Source organism: Lepisosteus oculatus, chromosome 15 (assembly GCF_040954835.1).
Source record: "Lepisosteus oculatus isolate fLepOcu1 chromosome 15, fLepOcu1.hap2, whole genome shotgun sequence".
Taxonomy (NCBI): Eukaryota; Metazoa; Chordata; class Actinopteri; order Semionotiformes; family Lepisosteidae; genus Lepisosteus; species Lepisosteus oculatus.
The window spans coordinates 19,420,157-19,447,844 of NC_090710.1; the positions used below are offsets into that span (position 1 = coordinate 19,420,157).

General features: G+C 37.8%; 1 protein-coding gene across 4 annotated transcripts; it reads left to right on the forward strand.

Annotated features, from left to right (window-relative positions):
• Nucleotides 1-33: 33 nt before the first annotated feature.
• LOC107079461 (baculoviral IAP repeat-containing protein 1-like) lies at nt 34-27,632 on the forward strand. Of its 4 annotated transcripts, none has more exons than XM_015363878.2 (15): nt 34-101; nt 3,111-3,672; nt 5,134-5,233; nt 7,429-7,510; nt 8,849-8,912; nt 10,024-10,155; nt 11,274-11,370; nt 11,882-11,948; nt 13,500-13,554; nt 15,902-17,995; nt 19,476-19,643; nt 20,269-20,427; nt 23,033-23,119; nt 24,115-24,279; nt 26,185-27,632. In XM_015363878.2, exons 2-15 carry the CDS (start codon nt 3,114-3,116, stop codon nt 26,547-26,549), a joined length of 4,194 nt encoding a protein of 1,397 aa, XP_015219364.2. In that variant the 5' UTR covers nt 34-101; nt 3,111-3,113; the 3' UTR covers nt 26,550-27,632. The 4 variants fall into 4 exon arrangements, with proteins under 4 accessions (XP_015219364.2, XP_069034888.1, XP_015219365.2 ...); XM_069178787.1 differs by having other exon boundaries at nt 3,111-3,261; XM_015363879.2 differs by lacking the exon at nt 34-101 and adding an exon at nt 707-808.
• Nucleotides 27,633-27,688: the final 56 nt, after the last annotated feature.

The window sequence follows — 27,688 nt, forward strand, 5'->3', positions numbered from 1 at the left end:
GAGGAAACTTCACTTCCGGCTTCTTACTGGAAGAGTTGTATTTTGCCTTCGCCTGCGGGCAGAGAAACTTCCCAGTTGTTCTGTCACTTGAAAAACCGAAGGTAAGACTAATTTTAGCAGCGGTTTAATCTATTTTTGTGTTTCTAACAATTAATTCGGAACCTCTCTTTTTCCCTTTGCTTGTACATTTAAATAAAGTACTGCGTATACAAAGGTGCGTTTAATCTTCCGTATTTTTGCTCCATTCGTAGTCAGGCATTTGCGGAAGAAAGTCAATCGTAACCCTGTACTTACTGTAAGTAGACGCTTATAGTTACATGCTACATAACACATACTGTACTACATAAGATCAATTTGTATTTATCTTCATAATTATTTTACTGTTTATTGGAATGCTTATTTATTTCAGCTTTAAAACAATATTGATTTGAAATACAGTATAACATGAAAGGAAGGAGAGACTTGTCATTATCGCAGTTTTACGATAGCTGAAACAGCAGGCTGTCCTGTAGTTTCTCAAGTAACTTAATGATCCCTGAGTAATAGCTGACAATACCGCCTCTCAAAACTGAAAAATGACCGTCTTACTGACTGTGCCAGCGCTAGGAGATCTCCACCAGAAGCAGGTCCAAATGAATCCAGTTTGGTCCAAGATAATACTTCCAGAGTAACACATTAGTGATATCCTGGTCACAGAACGTCCAGATGAGGAAACTTCACTTCCGGCTTCTTACTGGAAGAGTTGTCTTTTGCCTTCGCCTGCGGGCAGAGAAACTTCCCAGTTGTTCTGTCACTTAAAAAACTGAAGGTAAGACTAATTTTAGCAGCGGTGTAATGTATTTTTGTGTTTCTAACATTTAATTCGGAATCTGCTCTTTTTCTCCTTGCTTGTACTTTTAAATACAATGTATTACCTTGTGCATTTACAAATGTGGCGTTCAGTAAAAACCTAATCACTTCATAGTGTACTCAAGCATTTCATTTTTATTTCCAGCTTTTTGGCTTAGAGAACCCTTTCAAAAATTTCAAAAACCTGAATCAGATCATTATGAAAGCAGTTCTGTATTGGGTATAACTTGAGTCACCTTATGGTTTTGGAAGAATGGAAACAAATATGTTCAAATATATTGATAGGACTTAATGTAGATTTTATACATATTTTAGAGTGCATTAATGAGAAGAGCTCATAAAGTTCAGCTTTCACATTTTATCTCTTTGTCTTCTGGTTTTCAACATACCTCCCCAAACGTATGTTCTTCTTTAAGTATTCAACGGGTACTTGTTATGAGACATTAGTGTATTTCAATAGTTAACATGTTAATATTTAATTTGTATTAGTTATAGGCCTAAGCGATGTAGTTTTTTCCCCCAAATTATGTCAGCAGCCATATCACCCTGAAACTCACAACAGGCAACCCACTCAAGCTAAGCAGGTGTGAGCCTGGTCAGTACCTGGAAGGGAGACCTCCTGGGAAAAACTAAGGTTGCTGCTGGAAGAGGTGTTAGTGGGGCCAGCAGGGGGCGCTCACCCTGTGGCCCATGTGGGTCCTAATGCCCCAGTATAGTGATGGGGACACTATACTGTAAACAGGCGCCGTCCTTCGGATGAGACGTAAAACCGAGGTCCTGACTCTCTGTGGTCATTAAAAAAATCCCAGGGCTCTTCTCGAAAAGAGTAGGGGTGTACCCCGGTGTCCTGGCCAAATTTCCAATTGGCCCTTACTAATCATGGCCTCCTAATAATCCCCCTCTATGAATTGGCTACATTACTCTGCTCTCCTCCCCACTGATAGCTGATGTGTGGTGAGCGTTCTGGCGCACTATGGCTGCCGTCGCATCATCCAGGTGGATGCTGCACATTGGTGGTGGAGGGGAGTCCCCATTACCTGTAAAGCGCTTTGAGTGGAGTGTCCAGAAAAGCGCTATATAAGTGTAAGCAATTATTATTATTATTATTAAATAGGCTAAAGAGTCTCTGGTTTGTGAGAAGCTTATATATTACCAAAAAAATCAGAATACTTTTTTGTTATCCATATGACATTTCATGTTCTTAGAGCACTATGTTCATGGCACAACCTTGAAAGAAGTGGGTTTTTAAAAGAGAGGAGGCCATCTGGTTGTCAGTAGCCTTGTGATCCAAGGATCTCCTCAAGCCATTTTTTGGAGGATCACATCTTGGTCTAAACGCCCTTCACTTTTTGTGGAATTAAAAGTCTTCATTCCTTTTATGATTTACAATTTATCTCTTTTAAGGTCATCACCATATTATGCATTGGTAGTCAAAGTAAAACATTTTTTATTACTTTTGACTTCCATCTATGCATTTTCTAAACTGCTTTAATCAGTACTGGGTCACTGTGGACACTGGAGCCTTACCTGGCAGGCAGGATATACCCTGGACAGGACGCCAATCCATCATAGAGCACACACACTGACAAATACACACTCACACCAGGGCCAATTTTTCCCAGAAGCCAATTAAATAACCTGCCAGTACGAGTACCGGGACTATGGTGGACTTTGATGTGGAGGAGTTTTACCAAATAATGCTTTGTCAACATAATCTGTGTTGAATTAATGACTAGACTCAAGCAGTCGCTTCCACTATCTCCCCAACAGACTCTACTCCAAGCTCAACTAAATTCTTTCTGAAACCCTCTTATATACTGTACAGTTGAATGCAAAAGTTTGGGCACTCCTGCCCAAATTACATGTTTTGTTTATTATTTTTATTGAAAAGAAGTTAACACAACCTCTGCAGTGGACAAACTTAAACTTGACATATTACTGCGAATTGTAATGCACGTTTGCTATTTCTTTTAACAGATTGGGAAAAAAATAACTTTTGCATACAACTGTACAGATAATCCTTTATGCACATTTACACCCTATTATCAAATAATTAAACAATTAGTGACTACATTACAGTTTTTAAAAGTCATTGTGGGAGTGTTCTTTACAGCATTCCTTGGTGGCACCATGGTTACTACAGTCCTCCACCAGACAATCCACCATTGTACCCACAGATAATAAGCTAATCGAAAGGTAAGCCAGCTGAGTGGCTGGATTGCATTTTAACATTGATGATTAGGTTAATTACTTTTTTTCAGAACATGGAAGAAGCCCATCCTGAAAGTGAGGACACCTTCCCTGATATGGATCTGAAGGACTGGGACCTTCAATACTCTCCTTTTTTCAGTGTTGAAGCAACTTCAGAGTTCTACAAGACAAACCTAAGACAAGTGTTCAAAAAAGGCTCACGTGGGTACAATCAGAAACTGAGAAGTGAGCTGACCAGGCTGAAATCCTTTGACAATTTCCCATCTCTTTCCCCCTTTACCCCAGAAGAGCTGGCCAGTGCCGGTTTCTTTTCCCTGGGGCAGAAGCCAGCTGTGCAGTGCTTCTGCTGCGGACTGATTGTCGTTATTGCAAGTTTCCAGCCCCCTCAACAGCTGCACCTCAAATATAGGCAGGATTGCGGCTTCCAGCAAGGGCTGGATGTGGGAAACATTGGCAAGTATGAGATCAGAGTCAAAGCCCTTGCATCTGAAGTGATGGAGGTCCCAGCACATTGCGCGGAAGAAACATGGAGGTTGGAAACCTTTGCTCACTGGCCCTTTTATTGTGAAACCAAGCCTTCTTTGCTGTCGGATTGTGGCTTTTACTACACGGGTAAGAAGCAAATTTTGAAGCTGGTGTTGGGAGGCTCCTGAGAGGCCCAACAACTCAAAGCATAGTGCAGAATGCAGCTTTTCATATAAGTATGTGAAATATAATGTAGCATAATATAAGCCTTTCATTGCACTTGTGCATATGACAAAGAAAGAAAGAGCTGAACTTTGATCCTGTAAGCCAAAGACTGCTGATTTTGCCAAGGATTCCTCAACTGGTGCTGTTATTTTTGAGCCTGGGCCTTGCATTGTAAGAGAGGCTCAAAGCCTATGCCACCAGCGGCCTCCAGATACTTGCTGGCAGTGTTTTCTGAGAGTGCTGCATCTGTCCAGTGCCTCAACCGCTTTGTGGGTGCTCTGGGCTTGCAGTTTGAATGAAGCTATGGTGATGGACATTAGAGGATGGGCTGTAGTGGTGCTCCATTAGAGAGATTATTAATAAGAGGAGGCCATTCAGCTTATATAGCCTGTTCGGTAATTTTGTGCTATAGTATTTTTTGCTGTTGATCTTTTTCCTATTGCTGGGGATCTCCCAAGGTAGGTTGTTCATTACCCCCACAGCCATGTGTGAAAAGGTCTTCTCAGATTGAAATCGACCATGTACTGTATGTAATTTCTACTTGAGACCTGTGGTTCATGTTTCACTGATGATATCGAAGTTAACTCAATTGATTCTATCAATGCCTTTAAGTATTTTGAGTAAATTAACCAAGGAAGGGGTTTAATTTCCCACTTTTTCCTCACATGGGAGATACGATCGTATCTGACATGGTAGGGGTATGGTTCCCTAGCGATAACTACTGTACATTCATTTTTGTTAAGAAAGCACAATCTTAGTTGCACATGGAATGGCACATATAGAAGGATAAAGAGTGAAAACACACAGGGAAGGTACCTTTTAGGATATATGCAAGTAAATGTTTGACCTTGGCACATATCATGATGTGTAGCCCTGCCTCAGGATATTGTTTGAGCAGTGGTCTCACTAAAAAGCCACATTCAGGGGTATATGAGATTAAAGAAGAAAACTCTCAGCTAGACATGCCCCACCACATCATAAGGTAAGAGCAGATTTGTGATAAATATACAAAAATGAACCATTTTAAAGAATAAAGAAGTCACAGCATCTGTATAACACACTGTATAAATAAGAATAGATATATACATGTAGAAGAAGAAAAAGTAATTGTATTTATGGATTTAGCCTTTGGCCTCAGTAGAATATGAGGACAATGGAGTCCTCTTCTTTACATTCCACTCCTTTAGTGTGACAGTGTTTCTGCATTTAAGAAGACATGAATACCTCAGAAAAAAACCATCAGAGATGCAAATGGAAAAGCTCATTTCTTCTTCCCTGAATTTTTTTTATTGATTAATCTAAATTCCAGTTTATTGAATTGAATACAACTGTATCGCCATTTACGGTCTTATTCTGTTCTTTCTTGTTTCCACGTTATCCCAGGTGTTAAAGATTACGTCCGGTGCTTCTCGTGTCAGGGGGTGCTGGGAGACTGGGAGGTGGGCAGTGATCCCTGGCAGGAGCATGCCAAGTGGTTTCCAGGGTACGTTAAGGGGCTCTGGACACGACGACCAGGGTTTTCGTCTGCCATGTGCTGCCAGTGCTGATCAATGCATGAGTGTATAACTCTTCTAGTCTGACAGGTTGACCAAACAAGATCACCCAGTGATCTTGCATTTTGTACCTCATAAAATGAATAATGACTAAGACTGGCTATGCTAGGAGTACCTGAAATAAAACACATTACAGAGAAGCAGCTGAACCACTAATGGTGCTGTATGCCCTTAGACATGATTAAGTTAACAAAATAGATCCAAGTAACTGTAGATTAATAAGTCTGGTTTCTATTACATGTGAGGTTACGAAAGCAATTCGTAGAACTAGAGGATTACCCATATAAATAATATCCAGCATGGATTTACTGTAGAAAAAGCAGATCTGGCGTCCTGACCAACTTGTTAGAGTTCTTAGAAGAACCAACAACAGTAACAGAAATGCTCTGGCAATGTAGTCAGTTTGGCACTCCTGTTTGCCTTGAGAGATAAGATGAGAGTGTCAGTTTTAGATCAGTGTTTAATGCCTGTCAGTTTCAGACACCCAATCTGGATGTTGTTCGCAAGCCTTAGGTTGTCAAAAGTTATTAAATTGTCTACAGATAATGATAATTGTCTACGATAAAGGGATACATTTTAATTCTTTGAATTCTATTATGAATTAAAATATTGTATAATTAAGTTTTTTTTTCTCTCTGACATTTAGCCTAAACACAGACAGTTCCTGTGCTTATGGCTGTTTTCCATATTTGAATATATCACAGCTTCAACCTTCATCTATATTTACTGCAGTTTTTCTATCCCTACCATTGGTTTAAAGCACTGTGTTAGGAGAAACCTGTTAATCTCTGTGTTTAATTGATTTAACTTAATCCCTAAATGTTGGCATTAAACAGGATAAATCTGTGTTTATATATTACATTCTTACTGTAACATATACCCAGAATTTCTTAGTTTTATAAGGTGTTATCTTAAGCAGTCATGCTGATTTTATGTTGAGGTTTCATTGTAAGTTGTCCATCTCTGAATGCTGGTCATTCAGAGAATGTCCTTGGCAAGTCTGTGGAATGTCAGTATTCCTGACCATGCACCTGACTAGTTAAGATAAAGGTTAAAATCTGGATATTGCTATACCTGTGTTATGTGTTGCTGTTTGATATAAGATACTGTAATTGATAGATGTTATTATGAAATGCATATAAACTTTATCATTATTTGGAATAGTTGTTGTAGGCTGAAATATGAACTTGAAAATGCGCAAAGAATTTTTGGATTTATGGAAGAGAAAGAAGAGTCCACTAGTTGGGATAAATATGGTTAGAATCCTAAAGCAACATCTTAATTAACAGTAACTGTTTTGCTTTGTTGAATGCATTTCTATGAAAATAGTTTTTACTATTTTAAACATCTTTGAAACTATGGGCATGGCAACTGTTGTCATTTTTTAAAGCGCTGTCTTTGTGGAATGACAGTTTATCAGTACCTAGATTTATAAAAAAAAAACATACCTAGATTTGCATGAGATCATAAAAAAGTGATTGTATTTTTAGATCCAAATTGATGCTGTCTTGGCCCTTCTAGGATTTGTAGGGTTAGGGGATTTGAAGCCCTGACACAACATTTCTCTACATTTATTATGTTAAAATCAACTCTAACTCTCGCATTTGCAGGTTTACTGTACATGTATGTTTTCAAAGACTGTGTGTGAACCTTATCAAGTATACAGTCCTGTTAAATCGTAGTTTCAGTAGTTTACTATAGCTGAGACAGATTTAGACCTGTTGAACAAACCCTGCATTTACATTTCTATTTCTGTGAATCAGGGTTTTCTGGATTTTCTCTACGATTTCTAGGTTTTTGTAACTTCTGAAGGTATTTCAGATTCAGCTCATTAATTAATAGCTGATGTGCTCCACCAGTTTCACTTAAAGGTTCTATACTAACTTTCTTTAATATGTAATGTTAGATAGTATGCTAAAATTGTCATGTTGGTGTTTAAAATACACCCACCATTTAATTAAAATATTTGTAAGCAGCAGAATGATTTTGAGGCCCTACAATTAGCATGTTTCAAGGTACAAGTCAAGGCAAAATCTGTTGTGTTATGGTGTCTTTGTTTACAAGTACGGATTCTGCTGAAGTCATGGCATATGCTCTTCATGATACAAAGTGGTGTGCTCTTTAGGTGTGATTACCTCCGAAGCCGACTGCCAGAAAATGTGATCTCCCAGCATGGACATTCATACAGTGGATTTCATGGACTAACGGTATACACCGGACTTTATTTTAACTTAGTTGAAAACCATTCTAAGAAGCTATATCGAGCATTAAGGAGTGCTTAGTTTATGCACAAATGTCTTGTGCAAAATCTACATCCCCTTGTGGTTGAAGCTGTTGCCTAGGTTTTATAACATCATAACATCACTTTATGAACCCTATACAATTTCTTGCATTAGGAATTTGTCTTTTCGCATACCCCAGCTTGCTCTCCATGAGACACACAGACACACAGACAGGGAGAGAGCCTGGGGTCAGAGCACAGGGTCTGCCATTGTACAGCGTCCCTGGAGCAGTTGGGGTTAAGGGCCTTGCTCAGGGGCCCAACGTAGTAGGATTCCTCTGCCAGCCGCGGGATTTGAACCGGCAACCTTCCAGCCACAGGCGCAGATCCTTAACCACAGTTTTGCAATATAAATGAGAAATCAGCATACTTGTCCCACTGAACTCATGAAACCATTCTAAAGTCAAAAGGATGTACAGTATATTATTGTAGGTTTAATGTGGAAAGTTGCTGAATAGTACAGGTGGGTGCTGCATTTCAGAGGTAAATGGAAATCACTGTGTAGATACACACGCAGTGGTGAATGTAATACAGCAAGAATCTGTCAACGGGCTGTTTCAAACCACTTCAGATGTTGCAGAAATACTGTTAGTGTACTTCAGATGCAGGCAACGGCAAATTCTATACAGGATGTCACTGAGCTGTGGACAGATCTGGTCTGTGGACAAGAAGACGTTTTGTAGTATTCCTATAATGCTGTAATGATAATCATGGTGTGGAAAGGTGTAAAATCTACTCAAAGAAACAGCTCACGATTATTAACAGCATGCTAACAGTGATAGATTACAAGAACTTCATTCATCCAGCACTTTGAACTGGTCACCATTATAATAGTGTTCCACACTACCATGTCAGATATTTTCTTGAGTTAAAGTTACATGTAGAATATTGTACACATACCTCATATTTTATCCTTTGTAAAGGACAGATGAGAAAGAATTAAGTTTTGGTTCACTCTACTTTAAATTCAGGCTTTTGTGTGTCTTGGATTAGTTTCCTAAAACAATTCCAAAATAGTTACAGTACCTTTGAAAATGAGAGCAAGTAAGATAATGACGTGGAAACAAAGACAAAATGAAATGAAAGCACTATTTACTGTTGTGAATTGTATTTAAACCTCAATTTAAGAATAGGTCATAGCTTTTTAGCACCACAAGTAAGACCATGTTCATTAATGCTTTTAAATGTTTTTCCCTTAAATTTTGGTGAAAGCAGTAGTCCTTTTAAACCAACTGAGATATAGAAACCTTCTTTTTCCCTACAGGCTAAAAGTTACATTTCATCCTGCAGAATGACTGGAGACGCTGAAGTGATGCATGCTATCCAAGGTGAGGGAAAGATACAGGTGTAAGCTTCCTTGGTTCAGTCTTTGCATTGGGTTGAGTGAAAGAATCTGAAACAACAGATATCAGTTTCAAATGTCAGTTTACATCTATATCCAATTCACGTCTGCAAAATATAGTGATTCTTTGGCATAGCCAGCTCTTTCTTCAATGATTTGAGAACAGTTAGTTCCGAGTTGTATAATTTTGAAGTACTTTGTACTGCTGGGGAGCGGATTGAATTGTACAGAATTTTTCCGTGCTAGAACTCAAACAAAATGACCTGCACTCCTGGTCCAGGAGAGCTGGAAGATCTTTGTGTCGTCATTCTTAGTGGATCTTGCTGAATCAGTTATTGTTTCTTGATTAGAAGTGTGTTCCATGTTTTTGTCATTGAGGGGTTTGGGTCTCCTTACCCGCTGCACTTACTGTAACTGTTTCATTTTTTCTTTCCAAACCTTGAAATTTCACTGCATCTCATTCTTTATTTGTAAGGGAACTTTTAAATGTTTATAACTATTCATTCTTTGATTGATCTGTTTTATTGGTTGGGTTTCTTTTGACAGGGGTCTTTGTTCAGTCTGTAGTATCAGAAGTGCCCTTCTTTCGTGTATAGTTACCAGTACTTCAAAGCAGAGTACTCTCAGTCTGTCCCACTGTTACTAGATAAATTATCTTTACTAATAGGCGACCAATCCATGATAAACAGATGGGTAGATACTGAACTCTCCCATTATAAACTTAGATTTGGGAAGGCTCTCCTGCTTCAATTGAAGTCATGCTCATTGAAAATTTGGATTCCCAAAAAGGAAATTCTGAACATGGGTACATTGTTTTCTGAACAAGTAATATTTGAAATAATAAAAAAACAACATGTATGGTATTTTCACTACCAGATTCAGGAGTTAAGGTTTCCCTCTTCCTCTGAAAATTAACAGTGTTCAGTTTCGGTTCCTTAATTGAAATGCAGATGTTTTGGTTGTGAAATACCATCTTACATGATGGAATTTCCATGTTTATTAATTGTTTCTATGCTAGTTTTCTGTAGTTAAAATTGGCATTTTATGCATTTAAGGTTTAATGTATATGGTAGTTTTTAATTCATTGTCCCTAAAAGTCCCCTCATCTGAGGAGATAATTTGCAGTATGTTTGAGGATGAAGATTCTCGAATGGAGTCCTTCACCCAGTGGCCAAGTAGCTCAACCATCCTCCCCAGACAGTTGGCCCAGGCCGGATTCTTCTACACAGGTAATAATAATAATTGCTTACACTTATATAGCGCTTTTCTGGACACTCTACTCAAAGCGCTTTACAGGTAATGGGGTCTCCCCTCCACCACCACCAATGTGCAGCCCCACCTGGATGATGCGAAGGCAGCCATAGTGTGCCAGAACGCTCACCACACATCAGCTATTAGTGGGGAGGAGAGCAGAGAGTAATGAAGCCAATTCATAGATGGGGATTATTAGGAGGCCATGATTGGTAAGGGCCGATGGGAAATTTGGCCAGGACGCCGGGGTTACACCCCTACTCTTTTCGAGAAACGCCCTGGGATTTTTAATTACCACTGAGAGTCAGGTGAATGTTCTTCTACAGTAAGTCTGTTAGAAAAGGGGTACTTTGCCTTGTTTACCTTGCTGAGACATGTTCAGATAATTCTCAGTGACTGTTCAAATCAAAATGGAATCATTTCAAAACCTTTCTGAAACAAGTCTAAGGACAGTACTCTGAAACTTGTTAGGATAAAGTAATAAGCTACTGATAAACTTTAAAGTCCTCCTCCAGTTCTCAAAGTAGTTTTCTTTAGGCTCCTTCCATGACGCTAATGTATGTAAATAATACAAAATTCTATTTTGTTTTAGCAATTTATTGACTTCGGCAAAAATAAAATACATCTGGAAAAACAAAACACTGCAGTCCAATACTTCTTCAACATGCTCCTGTTTTTGTGGTCACTTACTTTTTACAAAACAGTTTGCTGACTTTTTCTGGCACTGCTGTCACACTGCCGGAAACTGCTGAATATTTCTTAAGCAACTCCGGGTATTGCTATGGAAGGCTAAACAATGATGTTTCTGTTATCCAACTTTAACATTGCTCCATAACAGTTTGTAGTATTTCGAAAGCTTGTAATACAGCTCCTTTTCATTTGTTCCCAAGCATAGTGTTCTCTCCAAAAATTTGGTATTATTTTCACATCAATAGAAGTTGGCTTCTTGAAGCTTAATCACTCAAGTCACTGAAATAACTTGTCATAAATTAATGAATTACTGAAAAATGTAATAGTCAAGGTCTATAAATAACTATGGTTCAGAAAATCACAACTGATAAAAAAAAATGAATGCCAATTTATGTTCTGCCTGTAGGGAAAGAAGAAATTGTTCAGTGTTTTTGCTGTGGAGGACAGATATCACAGTGGGAAGAAACAGACCCAATACAGGAGCACCAGAATCGGTTTCCACAGTAAGTTATTCTTTCATCGGTGCATTTACGCTTGCTCGAAATTGGATTGTTTTGTACAAAGGTACTAGCACTTCCCTAGGTGTCAAAATGCCGTAGGTCATTCTGCTTTTTTGGAGAATGATAACTGGAGTCTTCAGATTTGCAAACTGTGGTGTTCAGAGGAAGATAATTATGGAGTTTGTTGTGTGCCTCTTAGTCTACAGAAGTAAAGACTGTAGAAGACTGAAGGGTTTTTTTTGTCTGTGCCTGCTGCCTGGACTCACATTAATACTTGTGCCTGTGGATCGAACAAGCTATTAAGTTTATTATTAAGCATACCACCATGTTGAGGGCTGCAACATTTAAGGCTCAAACTTAATATCTCTTCATCGTTTCTGTTCAACCAATCCTTCCCAGTTGATAAAATGGAGAAAAGAATAATATGACTCAGGAAAAGTTTTGAGGCCAAAAATTACACTTCACTTCTCTGTTCTTCTGTATAGTGATAAAGAGAAAATTTCTTTTTTTTCAGGTGTCAATATGTCAGAGACATCAACCTGTCTCCACGCCATGTTCTGACAGATATGGATGACAACAGGGTATTTATTTATGCGACTTTTAAAACAGCTTCAGAATTATTTTTCCTTCACAAAAGGTTCTAATTAAATACAAACATCTTATCCAAAGATAAGCTAGGCCTTTTCCCTCATTTTTCACTTTCCCTTCTTATAAAGTGCTGCTATGCAGCATAAGGGGCTTAGCTCAACACAAGGAGGAGCTCTTCACACATAAAAGAAAAGTGCCATTATTAAACTAGAGAGGTTGAAACAAGGAAAGATCCAGTTCCCAAAGACCTATGATTGCCTGTAGTTATAGGGCAAGGCAAATCTTTAAAAAAAAAAAGGAGAAATCCTCACGAGACTCAGATTGGATATAAGTGTCTTCTGAATCTTTCGTTTTAATGCTCATTATCAGGTATAACAAAAGCATGTTGCTGTGGTAATATATCTATGTCTAGACCAGACATACTCTTATTTATGCTTAGAAGTGTTTACTTATTAGATGTATCTACTGGGAATTAGTGTGATTATTACACACATTTTTGGTAACTTTAGTGAAGTTTAGTACAAGTGATTCTATGAATTTCTAAACCCTAAAAAAGTTTGCTTTACTATGAATATATGAATATATATTTTCTATGAATATATTCTAAATAGATTCTAACATTACTTGACTTATACAGTACCACCAAAGATTTTTTCTCTCTTTTGTGATCACTGGTCAGGAAAGTTTTATATTGCTCAATAAAGACAGATTTGGACTTTTTTGTCGAGCCCTTTACAAGACAGCAGTTCACCTTAAAGTGTCATTATTTTATGAAGAAAAAAAATCTCAACCTTTCCTCAGTGAAGTGTGAGCTGAAGATTTAAGCTTTAAATTCTGTTTTCCAGGAGTGAAAGTTCAAGGCTTAAATACCTGTTTTATTTCAAAATCCATTGAATGCGAAATACAGAAGTTGTTAGAAGATGGATGGAAATCAAATCCATTCAAGTCTTTTTTAAATGCATCTGTGAGATACCACTTTATTTTGCTGACGCCTGTAAGATGTTATATGGTGTGGTCACTTCTTTGAAATCTTAAAGTATGAAGATGTCTGCACCCTGTATTTTTTCTGGCTTTGAAAGATATGTGAGGAAACCATTTTATTGTAAATGGTACCAGGCATTTAATGTATGTAAACAAACGACCTCTAAAAGGGAATGTAATTTGCTAGCACTTTGTATTGAGGAGATCACACGTAACAGGGTTTTGCTTGTTTCTTAGGCAGTAGCATCACAGTTGCCTGTTTGATGTTCCTTCTATACCCAAACTGTACATAGACAGTAAACCCAGTGGGGGTTCATTAATGTTTAAAGTGGTGCTGCAGTAACCACAGCAGATCATGAATTTGTGTTTACCACTCTAAATCTTCCAATTAGTAATATATCAGTGTCCTGCAATTTCTGTGTTTATTTTGTTGTTCTTTATACGTCTGTGGTATCTGAAATTCAAGACGGCAAGTTATACATTTGTGTAATACCCTAATATTAGGGACATCTTATATTAATTTTGCCTTTTCTGAAAAACTAACCTTTCTCCTCACATTTTAGGAGATGCGCATAAATCCCGACGTCCCTGCTAGAAGTTTACAGCTGCCTTCCTCAGGTATTTAGATCCATATGTCTTTTTTAATATGCACTTACAGTAGATGAGCGTGGCAAGCCCAGCATTGTCGCAAAGCCCTTGTTGGGAGATGCATCAGTGTGGGGAGCAGCAAAGGAATGAGTACAAGCTAATTCCATCCTCAGAAGAAGGAAGAAGAAAGAACAACATTTCAGGTACAAAACCCCCAGGTATGAAGGAAAAAGAGCAGGTGGTTGGGAGGTAAGGACTGGGGAGAAAAGAAAAGGAATGAAAAACACCGTCTCCTCAGGCGTCGCATGACTCACCATTTTGTACGTAAATTTGACTTTTCGTAAAACCTCCCTTAGGTTCAAGTAATAAATGTATGAGTTGAAGAAAGTTTACATTATATACATAAAACTGTCCAGTGAGGTCCTTGTGCGAAGTGTCACCCTCAGGGTTCCTCACACTTACAGTACCGGTCAGAAGTTGGTACACCTTCCTTGAAACCAGGTTTTTCAATATTATCTGTGCTTTAAACTGGATAAACGTGTCTATAAACACATAATATTTAATGACATGATATGTGTACTAATAATCTTAAGTGAACTGCATTGAAAATGTTAATTTTTCATTTTCAATAAAAGGAAGAGTAAGAGACTTCTCAGGGTAAAAAAACAGAGATACTGGACCTTTTCCCATTCAGTTCCCATTCCAGGCAGTGATGCAACCAGTCAGGATACTCTCAGTAGTGCACCTGCAAAGGTTGCCCTGGATATGTGATGGCATGCCAAACTTCTTTAGCCTCCGGAGAAAGAATAGGCGCTGCCGTGCTGTTTTGACCATGATGTTGGTGTGGTGGGTCCAGGTTAAGTTCTCTGTGATGTTAACTCCCAGGAACTTAAAACTGCTGACCCTCTCCACTGCAGTCCCATTGATGTAAATAGGCATGTGATCTCCTCCTTGGGGTTTCCTATAATCCACAATCATCTCCTTAGTTTTACTGATGTTCGGAAAGAGGTTTCAACCTCCTCCCTGTACTCAGACTCTTCACCATCTGCCATCTGTGATCAGTCCGATGACTGTCGTGTCGTCCGCAAACTTAATGATGGACCTTGGGTTATGCCTGGCGACACAATCATGGGTAAATAAGGAGTAAAGGACAGAGCAAAGCACAAAGCCTTGGGGGTCCCAGTGTTTAGAGCCAGTTTTGCAGACTTGTGACTCTAATAAATGTACTCTCTGATTCTGAGGTCACCTTTGGCCTGCCTGACCTTTTTCAGTCCTCATTCGTGCCAGTTTCTTCATTTGATAGTCTTGGCCACAACAGTTCCTGACACATGTAAAGTTCATTTTCTGTAATAACTGAACAGTACAGTGTAGGGTAATAAAATGTACAGTAAAGTATACATTTCTGTAAAGCTAACTTCTTATGTTGTTTCTGTGTATGCTATATGTGATATTTGGTCATTTTTATGTGTATGCAATACACGGTAAATAGAGTGAGCTCTGCAGGGGATGGACAAAATAAGCAAGACACCTAAAGGAAAAACTTATTTTGACAGAACTAAATCACAGTTAAAAAGACTTTTCATGTGTTTTGTATCAATTTCAATGCCTATTACCAATAAATGTCTCTTATAATCAACACTTAAATATTGAGTTTATAAAGTAACATGAGAAATCTAACAGATTTTGAAAGAGGTCTAATAGTGCTCAAAATGCAGGTGTCAGTCTCAGAAATGGCAAAATTGTTTAATATGTCACCGACCGAGATAGAGGGACACTTAACAGAATCGTTGCTAAAAAACAGAACACAACAGCCTCAAACATTCTCACAGAACTGAATCTACACAGATCTGTTATGGTATGGGCAGCGATCTTTTGGGAGTCATTGGGTATGATTATTACTCTATATGGTAGAATTACAGCTAATGAATAAAAGGTGCGCAAATTGCTTCTTCAAGATGTTCCCATATTCCAAGATGATAATATACCCCTACAAACCACTAAATATATTCAAGAGTGGCTTCATGAACACCAGGATGAAGTTAACCACCTTGCATGGCCACCCCATTCACCAGATCTAAATCTGGCACCATGTTTTGTATGACTACTTGGTCACTTGTTCCGATTTAGATTGATCATTTGAATTTGTCATCTATACGCTGGTCAGAGTTGTGTCCATTAACATAGGATATTTTCTAATTCATCCAAAGCTGATGTATCAATTACTTTTTATTGTGTTTCATTGAAACCTTATTTTTTTATCATAATTTTCTCATCTTTATATTTTTCATTTGTGATTTATGCAGGGTCCTAATGCGAAGCAAGTAATCAATTTCTAACATATAAAAAAAACTAATGGAACACTTTGTCTTTGTTTTAGAGACCCATTCTGTAAAGGAGACATTGGAGATGAAGGCCACTTATCTACAGGCCCTTCTCCAGAAAGCCTATTCAAGAAGGGAGTTCAGTAGAACATTTCCATTCTCTGATGTCAAGATTCCTTTTGACACTCGATTGGTGTACACCCAGCTGGCTATGGTCACAAAGGACTTCAGGAATATTCCGTTGCACAAAATAACTCTGTCTGAGTTACTGAGACAGCTCAGGGACATCACTGTTGTCGATGGACTGCCAGGAAGTGGGAAGACATCTTTCCTTAAAAAGATAGCCATGGTTTGGGCTCAAGGAACATGCCCTCTTCTGAAAAGATTTAAATTTGTGTTTTACATCTCCTTGAAAAATGTCAGCAAGAACCAGAAGGTGACCAAAATAATTAGTGATCAGCTTCTTGAAGAGGAGTTGGACATTTCTGAACATGCCTTCAAAGACATTATCCACCATTATAGTGCTAGTGTCCTATTCCTTCTTGATGACTTTGGAAGGAACAATGGTCCTTTGCCTTCACTAATAGACCAGGAGTTGATTCATTGCAATCACTTGTTGAACATCCCCATCATTATTGTTGTCAGAACTCAGAGTCTCCATCTAATTCGGAAGCATGCCCAGCTCCTCATCTCCATCCAGGATTTTCCATTACATGCAACCATTCACATGTGCCGCAGCCTGCTTTCTTACCATATGGATCTAGTGGAAGATGCATTCTACAGACTACAAACATTCATTCTCCTCAGACCCATTATAAAGACGCCTTTAATGGGGCTCATTGTCTGTGTGTCCAGAATCAAATTTCCTGCTAGAGTGTTTTCCATCATATTCCTTTTTGATTATTACTTGCAGTTTATCAAGCAAAATCATATTAGTGACTTGAATATCTTTAAGTCAGCGGTGTCCAGCCTCGGCGAGCTCTGCTTGGAAGGGCAGTTTGAAGGTCGATTTCAGTTTACAGCGGATGACCTTCTCCAGGCTGGAGTGAAGGAATCTGATGCCCTAGAGCTGGGGCTTCTCAACAAATTGACTTCCCAGCGGCTCCGGCCTGTGTACTCTGTGTTCCATGTTTATTTCCAGGATTACCTAGCTGCACTGCGGATGAATGAGCTCCTAACTTCCAGTATTCCTGCAGAGAGAGAAAAAAGTCTAAATGACTTGAAGAGGATTGATTCAGTAGCCAAGTTCGTTTACTTTAAACTTTTCTTGTTGTTCACCTGTACGATGTCTCAAACAGCTGCTACTGTCATTGTAGACTTCATACTCAATAAGCTCAATAGGAATACAGATTCTAGAGCTGATGAAGTTACCAATAAGTACCCTGAAACAAAGGATATGAATAATCATATTATTCAATTTTTATATGAATTTCCAGAGTGCCGTGATTCATCTGTTGACACTTACCTGTTGAACCAAGTTTTAGATGTATTGTACGACACACAGTTTTTAGAGATTTGTGGTCCACTCATTAAAGACTTCATGAAGGACAGAACTTTCACTGTCAGTGCCATTCAACCTCAGGCAATCTTGCGCTTTATAACTGACTACCCTGAGAGTCTCACAGGAATCAAAAGCTTCCACCTCCATATCCTTCAGGGTGCAAATAACTTGCATGACACAACCGAAGAACTGTTGCAAGTGGAGGTTCCAGAAGAATATTCTGGTTTGTTCAATAACTCTCAGACCTTTCAAGCAGATTTAAACTTCTGTAAAAACGGCCTAAAACTCCTGTTTAACATGATTAGATCTCAGATTCCCAGCGTGATTGTTGATGTATGGTGTCCAGCTCATGACAAATACAAAATCCCACTTGTGCATTTAACTTTTATTGAAACGCACAGCCTGAAAGACAGTGATCTGGAGAACATGGATGTCCTGTTTTACCTGTCTGAATCTATAGCTCTGGATTTGCTGGAAAGTCCAGGTGTCATTGAAAGAATGCAACCTCTTCTGGAAAAATATGCAAAACGAGTAAAGAAATTGCACCTTAACATGAATCGTCTGAGTGAAAATGAACAGGCCGTTTTATGTTCATTCACCAACTTGTGTACCTTAACCGTTATGATTAGGAACAAAGAAGAAGCACCAGGTAAAACATTTAAATCACATACTGTACTAGAACAATAGTACTACAGAGGTGGTATAGTATGTATTATAGTAGTAGCATCTACTTTTAAGGTAATGTTGAGAACTGTTATCTTAATTATTTATCAAAGGATGTTTCATACTCAGTGTGATGGATCCATTCCTTTTTAGTAGGTTTTGTGAGAAATAATCCTATTTCTTTGGCAGTGTGAGAAATCTGTCTCTAGGAAGTTGTGAATTTCCATGAAGATTGAAACTGTGCACCTATGACTAAATATTAGATAGTTCCTCCAACTCTGTGCACAGGGAGAACTCCATAGAAAACCTTTTATGGACAATCTGTATAACCAAAAATTTTTTTTGTGGGGGAGTCCTATCCTCTAGCATTTGCACAGAAGTCATTCAATTTCCACGCACTTTGCTGATTTTGGCCAAGCCATTTGCTGGTATGAAGTTCAAAAGTTACAAGAATTCCACCTGCCTTAGCTCTTGTCTTGGAGGCGAATTGTAGTCTTTCATAATCCTTTATAGAAATAAGTGTCTCCTATTTCTAACTCAGAAGGCACTAAACATAATGTGTACTTGTGTCCCAAGGTTTTGTTTTGTTACCGAGCAACTTCTGAGTTGACCAGACCATCTGTGTTCCAGGCTTTAAAAATTCCCTTAGTCTAAGTAGTACAGTGGTACTGATGTTATATGTAATATTAAAAGCAAACATATAATCTTCCATCAAAAATATATTATATTACATTGAGTTGTTTTAATTTTTTGAATTGCATGTTTTATATGTACATGATATATTAATTCACTACATGATGTACAGTACTACTGTAGCTCATTTGAAAATATGGTTTTACAGTTTTCAAAGGTGAATATTCCTCCCTGCAAACCTAGCTATTGGCTTGTTTAGCAGCAGTATCTACCTGTATTACTGTATTTTTAACTTCTGCTCTAAGTACATTTTATGTAGGTGCAACTGTAAGAATATTACCTTTCTCACAGTATCTATTGCTTTCTTGCCCCAGATGTTAAGGATACAAGGATTCATTTAAGTGCCTCTGTACAACAATACTGTTTGGGGCACTTCACAGGGTAAAAAATCAAAATAACTTTTAGCAGAAATCAAGAAATAAAACCATACATTTCTTCATGTTAAAAGGAGAAAAGGTTTAATCAAAATAACACTGAACAGAAATCAAGAAATAAAAACAATTGTTTTTACATGTTAAAAGGAGAAAAGAAGTCTAGATTTCAAAACCGTAAAAGAGTTCTCATTTCTCAGATATAAGATATAAGAGGGAGTGAGTTCTAGAGTTGTGCAGTGAGGTGTCCAGAGAAATCACAGCAGCATACATTTGGTAGTTATATCACATAAACATACTGCATTATTCTGAAAATGTATTTAAAAATGTAAGATTGGATTCCACTTCTCCATTGTGTAAACTGCCTTTGTGCACACCCACTCTGCCCTTTTGATTTTGTAGAATTACTGTTCCGACAAATGGAGAGATTTCCAAGTCTGCAGCAATTAAACTTGAATGTGTACCAATCTAAAGAGTTTTTTGAAGTTCTGCCCATTGGATTCAGCAAAATGAGAGGATTAAGGAAACTTAACCTGATGATGGACGTGACCGAGAATGGCGTCATACTAGGTAATGTTATTTTTCACTTTAACTTTGTAACTCATTTTCACTTCAGGGCTTGCTGAACACCTAAAAACTGTTGTGTTTATGTGGTGTTTTATATTTTTCTTCTATTTTCATATTGTTCTTCCCCGTCTCTGACCAGTTTCTACCTAAACATTTCTGAAACATGTCTTCTTAGTGGTGGAATATAATTTATTTGATCAATATCATGAACAGTAATATTCTGGGAGTCTTTCAAAACCAAATGAATTCTGGGACCATTAGCATTTAGGACATTTTTCTTGCCTCTCCTTATACATTTGAAGTGCTCTTGGAAAAGCCATTTGAAGTGTTTGCATATTACATTGATTGAAGAGACAGAAATGTCCTGGAACAGTCTGAGAATAGGGTATTCTACTTCTATTACATATAGTTCTTACATGAGAGCATTTTAAATGACTTCACATAGTGGCATTTGTAACTGATCAGTACCATAGTAATTACCGTAATAATAGGAAAGAGACTGAAGGATTAAATTATTGAAACAATGAACAGACACAATTAAAAGAGCAAAATACTTTCAAAAACAAAAAGATTAAATAAGTGAACTGTGTGGATCAATTCCTGTATTGATTTCTGTTTCTTCTTCCAGCATGGCTCCTAACCTGCTTTCCATTGCTGGCCAGCTTTTCACTGCTGTCTGACCACTGTCCTGACTTAGATGCCATACTCAATGCACTGCCCTGTGCTGGCCTGCAGTACCTCAAACTGGGCTGTATAACGTTCACTGAGTCTCAGCTGTGGTCTTTTGGTATGTTATTTCATCAGAGTGACTGACTGACTACTGACTCAGATTTTCTTCTCGATATAATCAGTACTTTTGAAACAAGAAAAAGTAGATATAATTATTCACTCCCTGTAGTATTTGTGCCATTTAAGACTGCAATTGTGACATTTGAAAACAGGGCTTTGTATTTATAACCTCTACAATCTACTCCTGAATGATAGAAAAACTAGAAATGCTGGTAACGTGTAAGGCTGTAATTTTAAAAAATAAACAAGAAGCATTCAACACATTTGATATTTCAAATAAATTTAATTGTCCAATTCAGATACAAAGATTAGGTTGAAAGGTCACCAACTTAGGGAAATGGTCTTTATCTGAAAGTGATTCAATTTTTAAAGATAGCCACACAACAACTTCCAGTGAACAAAAATCCTGCAGTCTTTATCTGTGTGTAATCAAGGTGCTTTAATTTGACTTCAGAGAAAATGTATCTGACTCTATGTAATATGTTCCATTTGTTAGATATTCAATATCAAGCCTCTGCTCGCACATAAACACCAATGAGCTTTTGAAACAAGTCAGGGGTATTGTAGAAGCGTTGTAGAGAAGCACAGATCAACACATTTTCCTGTAGCTTTGTGCTAGTCATCATTAAAGAATGAAATATGCACGAACCCACCAGACACAACCCACATCGGGCTGTTCTATGGAACTGTGCTGCCAGCCAGCCAGTCAGGCAGGAAATTGGTAAGAAATCCCCAGGTGGGTGCTGCACTTAAGCACTGAAGTATGATGAAATGAGTCACCTTCTGTGTGTCAAAGTAATTTGGGATCCCTTGGAATAAAAAATGCTGTACATTACATATGCAGGAATTATGTATACAGTAAACTCATAGTAAATGCTTGATTATTAAATTTGGACTTTAATCTGGTATCTGAACTGGATTGAAAGTCCAAGAGTACTGAAGTCACTAACATCAGTGCTAACATTACAGTAGTAAAAATATAAAAAGATGGCATATGGATCTTGATCCATCAGAGCTGTTATTTCTACATTTTGCTCTAAAATTTTAGAAGGCAATAGACAGCACCTAAAATGAACACAAACCTGTTTAAAAGTTTGTCAAATGAGATTGTACGTTTTTCAGAAAGATTTTCTTTTTCATTTGAGGATTCAAATACCATCTATCCATTATGCATTATCAATTCTCTGCTCAATGTATTTAATTACATTATAGACCATATATTTTAATACTACAGATTCTTCATATTAAATTGAAATGGATCTGCTGTCTAACAATATATATGAACAGCAAAGACATTTTAAGGTTTATTATATACCTGGCTTCTAATACAATGCAATACTTGTTCATACAGTTTCACTGACATACATTAAATACATTAATCACAATATCACCTGAATCATTTTGTGTTGAAACTGGATTAAATGGAAAACAGATCTTGTACAGTAATTAACATTTTGCTGCAGATGTTTACCTTTAGTCCCATCCACTTTAAGGAGAAATATGGGAGTAACACCATTGAGAAAAGCATTAAAAAAGAAAAGTGTGTCTAAATCACCAATACTCCAAGCCAAACAACATATTCTGTTTCTGAAACAAATCCTTTGAAAATCCATATAAATCTTTTAAAAATAAAGGGGTGAGCTCCAGAGTATTCTACACAGTGACAGTTCTCAAAGCACAGTTTATCTGAACATTACTGTCTGATGGAGAGTCGTGACGACTGTGGTGGGACTAATTAATTCTGTGGCCAACGCTGATTTGATTGAGCTTGGGCCTTTGCAATTACAAATGTAGTCTCTAAATTGTTCATTTTCACTTAGCTGACACTTCACCTCATACAATTTTCAGGGACAAAGGAAAGAGGGAACACAACTACAACTGTAGAATTATTCTTAACTTCCAGTCTAGTTAGGCAAAGAGGCATTTATTTCCATACGACATTCAATTCCAAAGTACATTATAAAAGAACAATAAAATGCTGAACTGAGTGCTAAAAGATCTTGCAGAAGATGCAAGACAAAATAGACATTTATCAAACATTATTTCACACATCAGTCTATAATTATTTCATCATGCCAATTAACAGGAAAGAGTCTAGTACAAAACCTGCTGGATGTGTTCCAGCCATGATCTTTATGAGCTCTGAGCTTGTAGTTCAAACATTGCAGGTTCAAATCCTGGGAGAGGCATGGCTGTTGTGCCCCTGAGCCAGGGACTTCATATTGCTTTGAGAAGATATTCAGCTGTATTAATGCACACAAATATTAATTTCCTTGGCTTACAACAGTAAATCATTCCAAGCACCCCCATGGTTTTCAAGCACTGGGTTTGAAGGATAAATTTTACATAAAGTGTTACTGAAACAGATGGGATACGTACAGTAGATGCCCAGTACTTGCTTACAGGGACAGCGTGTTAGGGAATGGGTTTGAATACACACATTTGAGTGGACTTCTGCTAATATACCTCTTTCCTTACCCACAAAACCATCTGGCCTACAGCTTTAATTGAAAGATTCACTTGCTTATTATATAAATTTTTGATGTATTGAAAAATCCACTTGCTTATTTTGTGAACTCACTTTTTTATTTTATTTCCTTCAGCTACAAAACTTGGGACATTAACTAATTTAAAAGTATTGAAGCTCTGCAAAGAATTGTTTGACAGCACTGAAATAATGCCAACCTTTGGTAGGTGAACTTTACAGTAACAGCTTGATAGTCAATATGCAGTTTATACATTTTATTACTCATATTTGTTTAGAGAGATGGATTACATAATCTTCACCTCTAATCATAAGTCTCCCATGGGAGACTGGAGTTTCTGTAATTTCAGTGGAAGTCTGAGTCAATGCCAGTAACAGAGTTTGCCTGGAGAGGAAAGAAAAGATCAGGCTGACCTGTGAAAGTGAGCAGCCAGAAAGGCAGGAAATTGGTTAGAAATGCCCAGAGAGTTGTGCCTTTCAATTTTTAGAACTTACCCATAAGTGAGATTAAGAATTTCATATTGAATTGTAAGCCTCTAATATATCTGAAATATTACAGAATTATTATTATTATTCGATTAGAAAACTGAATATGATCTTAAAGAATTCTTACCAGAATAGCTTTTTAACAGCCAGGGTAAGTCAGAGAACTTTGTGAATTATGCGTCTAAGACACTTAACCTGTGGAGAAGACATTTTACAAGAATGAAGTAGCTCAGGTGGGTAACTGCGTCAGCATGCATAGGCTGTAAAGGAACAAGTAATAGATTTATTCCATGCTGAAAAGAGAAGAAAGAAAACACAAAGTTTTGGCCATGGAGCCATCTTCAGGTGCTATTCTGGTAAGAATTCCTAAGATCACATTCAGTTTTCTAATTGGATAATAATTTTTCAAGATTTTTCTTTTGCTCCTCCATAAAGTCTGCTAGCAAGTCTTGAGGTTATAGGTGCTCTTGCAATAAAAGGATGTTGCTTGATCCTTTGGATTCCTTCTGCACCTACATTTATGCCTACCCTTGTCACCCCAGATAAAAATATAATCCTCAGTTAAGTCCAAATTAGTTATAGCACCACTACAGCTATACGCGATACAGTGTGAGAGCACTGATACATTGGTTTTATTATGAAATGTTCAAAAGTAGGTCAGTTCGGTTTTCAAATTGTTGGGTAAAAAAACTGAAAAGCTGATTTTCTTTGCAGTCTGTGCTCTCAAAGAGCTGACACAACTTGAGACTTTGCATCTTCCTTTTGGGAAAGGGGTAGAAGCAGAAGCAGGCTCCATCATTGCAGTCTTGCAAACTCTGACGCGTTTGAAGTCCATTCAGATGCGCTCTTCTTTGAATGATGAGAACCTTGTAAAGATTGGTAAGTACACTCCTATCTACTGTGGTTAAAAGCTTATTTGAAAGGGAAAGCTGTAAAGAAACTATACTGATTATTTTTGCATTCAGACCCCTACGTCAGAATGTGGTTGAAGCATCTTTTGTAGCAATCACTATTCTCACTCAGTCATTTTGGATAACTCTCCACCACCTTCGCACAGTGTAATGCTGTAGTGTTTGCAGTGTAATAATTGTAATAATTCTTTCTGGCAAATTTGCTTCAGTTCATTGCTAAAATATGCCTTTTTGACTCTATTCTACACTGAAACAAGCAGGTTTTCTTCTTGAATTCACCCATACCTTGCACCATCAGTTTTCCCCCCAGTCCCAGCAAACTTCCCATGGCCCACTGATGAGGAGCATCCCTGCGGTATGATGCTGCCACAGCCATGCTTGACAGTTGCAATGCAGTTGGGATGATACTACGGGGTATTGTGCTGTGATGGGCTTGCTCCAGGCATAACACTTGGCATGAAGTTCAGAAAGTTTGATTTGGTCCCATCTGACCACAGAACCTGCTGCTACATATCTGCACTCTTACATGTATGGTTCTTCACAACATCCATCTCAGTAATCGATTATTTTTTACCTTTCACCCATAGAAGAAAGGTATTGAACCAGGGGTATTGTCAATGTATGAACATAGTGACTCCTATCTTAGACAAGGAACATGGCAAATGTTTCAAAGTCACTGTTGGCTTCAAAGTGGCAATCATAGCCAGTTTCCTGGTGGCCTGTTTGCTCAGGTTAGAAGCATGTGAATCTGGGTAATGTTTGGGTAGGATAACGCAATTTAAATTTCTGCATTATAGGCCATAATTTTGACATTTATTTTTAACTTTCTCCTACTCTGTGCTTCTCTGCCACTTTATCCCTGACTTGTTTAAAAAAAATCCCTTCTACAGATACAGATGCAGCCACTCAGAAAGCGTAGCAAAAGTGTTGTCCACTGCATACCACAATATCCTTCGGCACACTGAACTAAACCTTCCGCTGGCCAGAGAAGATCGATAGGTGGGACTTGTGGTGCTAGATATTAGTGAAACGGTTGCATCATTTAATGAAAACTTTCATGAAATTACTCAGAAACACACAAAAAAACAGCATATCATAAATCAAAAAGATTTATAAATATTATAAATATTGGTGGTTTCTTGCCATAAATATTGGCTGCATCTTTATGTACTGTGGATAGTTAACCCCCACTATATAATCTGTGCCTTTAAATTGCATATCTAACTCAGGGAATTTATAATGTCAGATGTACTTACTTTGAAGTCAAGTTAAACACTATAGTTATATCCCAAAACCTTTACACTAATTAACAACAATAAAATGTAGAAACTTTGTATGGAGGTGAATACTTTTTCAAGGCCCAGTATACATGTTTATATACAGTAGAAAACCTATCTGTACATTTTCTATCCGAAATTTGGAAATTCACCTTTGGCAGCATGTCTTTAGAAGGAACTGCAGTCTGGAATCAAGCTCGGAACCTAATGGCTGTGACACATTAGTTAACTACAATGCCACTATGCTTCCTTGACTGATAATACTCAAACACGAAAGAATAATTCAGTTCCTGGGGTGCTGTCTGTGTGGCATGTGTGTGATCTTCCTGTGTTTACATGGGTGTCCTCCAGTTGCTCTGATTACCTTCGGTTTTTCCAGTTTCCTCCCAAAGTCCAAAGACATTCTGATAGGTTAATTGGCTTATGGGAAAACTGTCTCTTGTGTGAGTCTGTGTGTGCTTGGTTTGGATAAAGCGGATAGCAAATAGATGCGTGGGTGGATTAAAATGAGGTTCTCCTCAGTGAGGAAAAACAGCCATAAATCATTACTCTGAGTAAACATACTGGTAATAAAAAATATTTTTCTTTCTTTTCAGCGAAAGCCACACAAGGCGGGAGATTTTCTGGCCTTCAGAAACTCATTTTGAGTCATAACATCAGCACCACAGACAGAGGCTGGCAAGAGTTTTTCCACACTCTGAGCAGTCTGAAGGACCTGGTAAAGCTGAACATCTGCAGACCCTTGAGTCACCTGCTAAAACCTTCCTCCTCCACAGTCATCGCCCTCGTAAGAGCTGTATCGCAGCTTCCTAGCATGAGGCATGTTGTGGTGTCTGGGTGGCTGCTGGATGACATGGACCTGAAGGTGTTTGAAGACATGAAGAAATCACATGCACAGTCACAATATTTGATGTTAACTTTCAAAATTGGTGCCAAACCACAATTTGTACAGGATCTTTAAACAAACTGGACATACCCTGTTCAGTCACATCAAAACACGCATATAAGGAGTTGCTTACTTGCCCATCATGGAATCTATTGAATGTTGCAAGATTGCATTTCCTTCATTTTTTCAGCATCAGTCTTCGCATTGTTTCATTATCACCATGTGATATCTGCAATGTGACAAGTGTGTTCTGAATGACAGGGCTTATCATTTACATTTAATTAAGGTGAAGACATGCTTTTTTGTAATAGGTGTGTAATTCAATTTGTTAGACGACACGTTCCATTTTACCAACGACTGGTACTAAATGCAGCATACAGACCGAAAAGGTTTGGAATTCCATCTTTTATTAACCAATTTGGTTGTGAGTGCAAAGATCGGTTCAACTATCAAGACTTAAGCCTTTGACTTACTTTTACTGATAACGTTACAGACCTACTACTTAAAAGTGTTCACTGTGGTTCTAGTCAATGATCAGACTAGTAAGTATATTTACTGCTGGATTGCAGACCACTATGTGTCCATCTTCTAGATTGTATACTTTAACAGTAGCTCCAAGATGTCAAAACAGAATTTAAAAAAAATAGTATTACACCATACATTTGTGAAAACAACCTTCCCCACAATTAGATATATTTATATTTGGCTGAATCTTACCAGTTTAACCTGTTGTGACGTGTTCAGCTAATCACCAGTGGAAAATCAGTTTTCTGCAATGTGTCCAACTGGTTACCGTGGACGTTTATGAGATGTTTTACATAAGAAAATGTTAAAATTGGCAAATGAGAGAAGGTCACTATAACCTGGAATTTTGGTGTATTCTCCTCTAGGTGTTTCGTGAAACAAGTAATGGTAACACCCTACAAAACATACATTGTCTTTGTTCCTATTCCTATTAATCTCATCACGATCACAAATGTGTTGACTGTTAAACAAAAACACGTTTTTAGTTTGTTGTACCAACATTTTTGGAGGATACCTTGTTTTTGTATTTTGGTGAACAAAACCGACAACCATATTTAAAAGCAGGTATTACTAGTGAATTAAACAATGTTAGTACACCATCCCTGAATTAAATTCTCCAATTTTCACCACATATCCAAATATTTATTTGCCTTTTTATTGCTTCCCCAGATATTGATTGCTTGAATTTA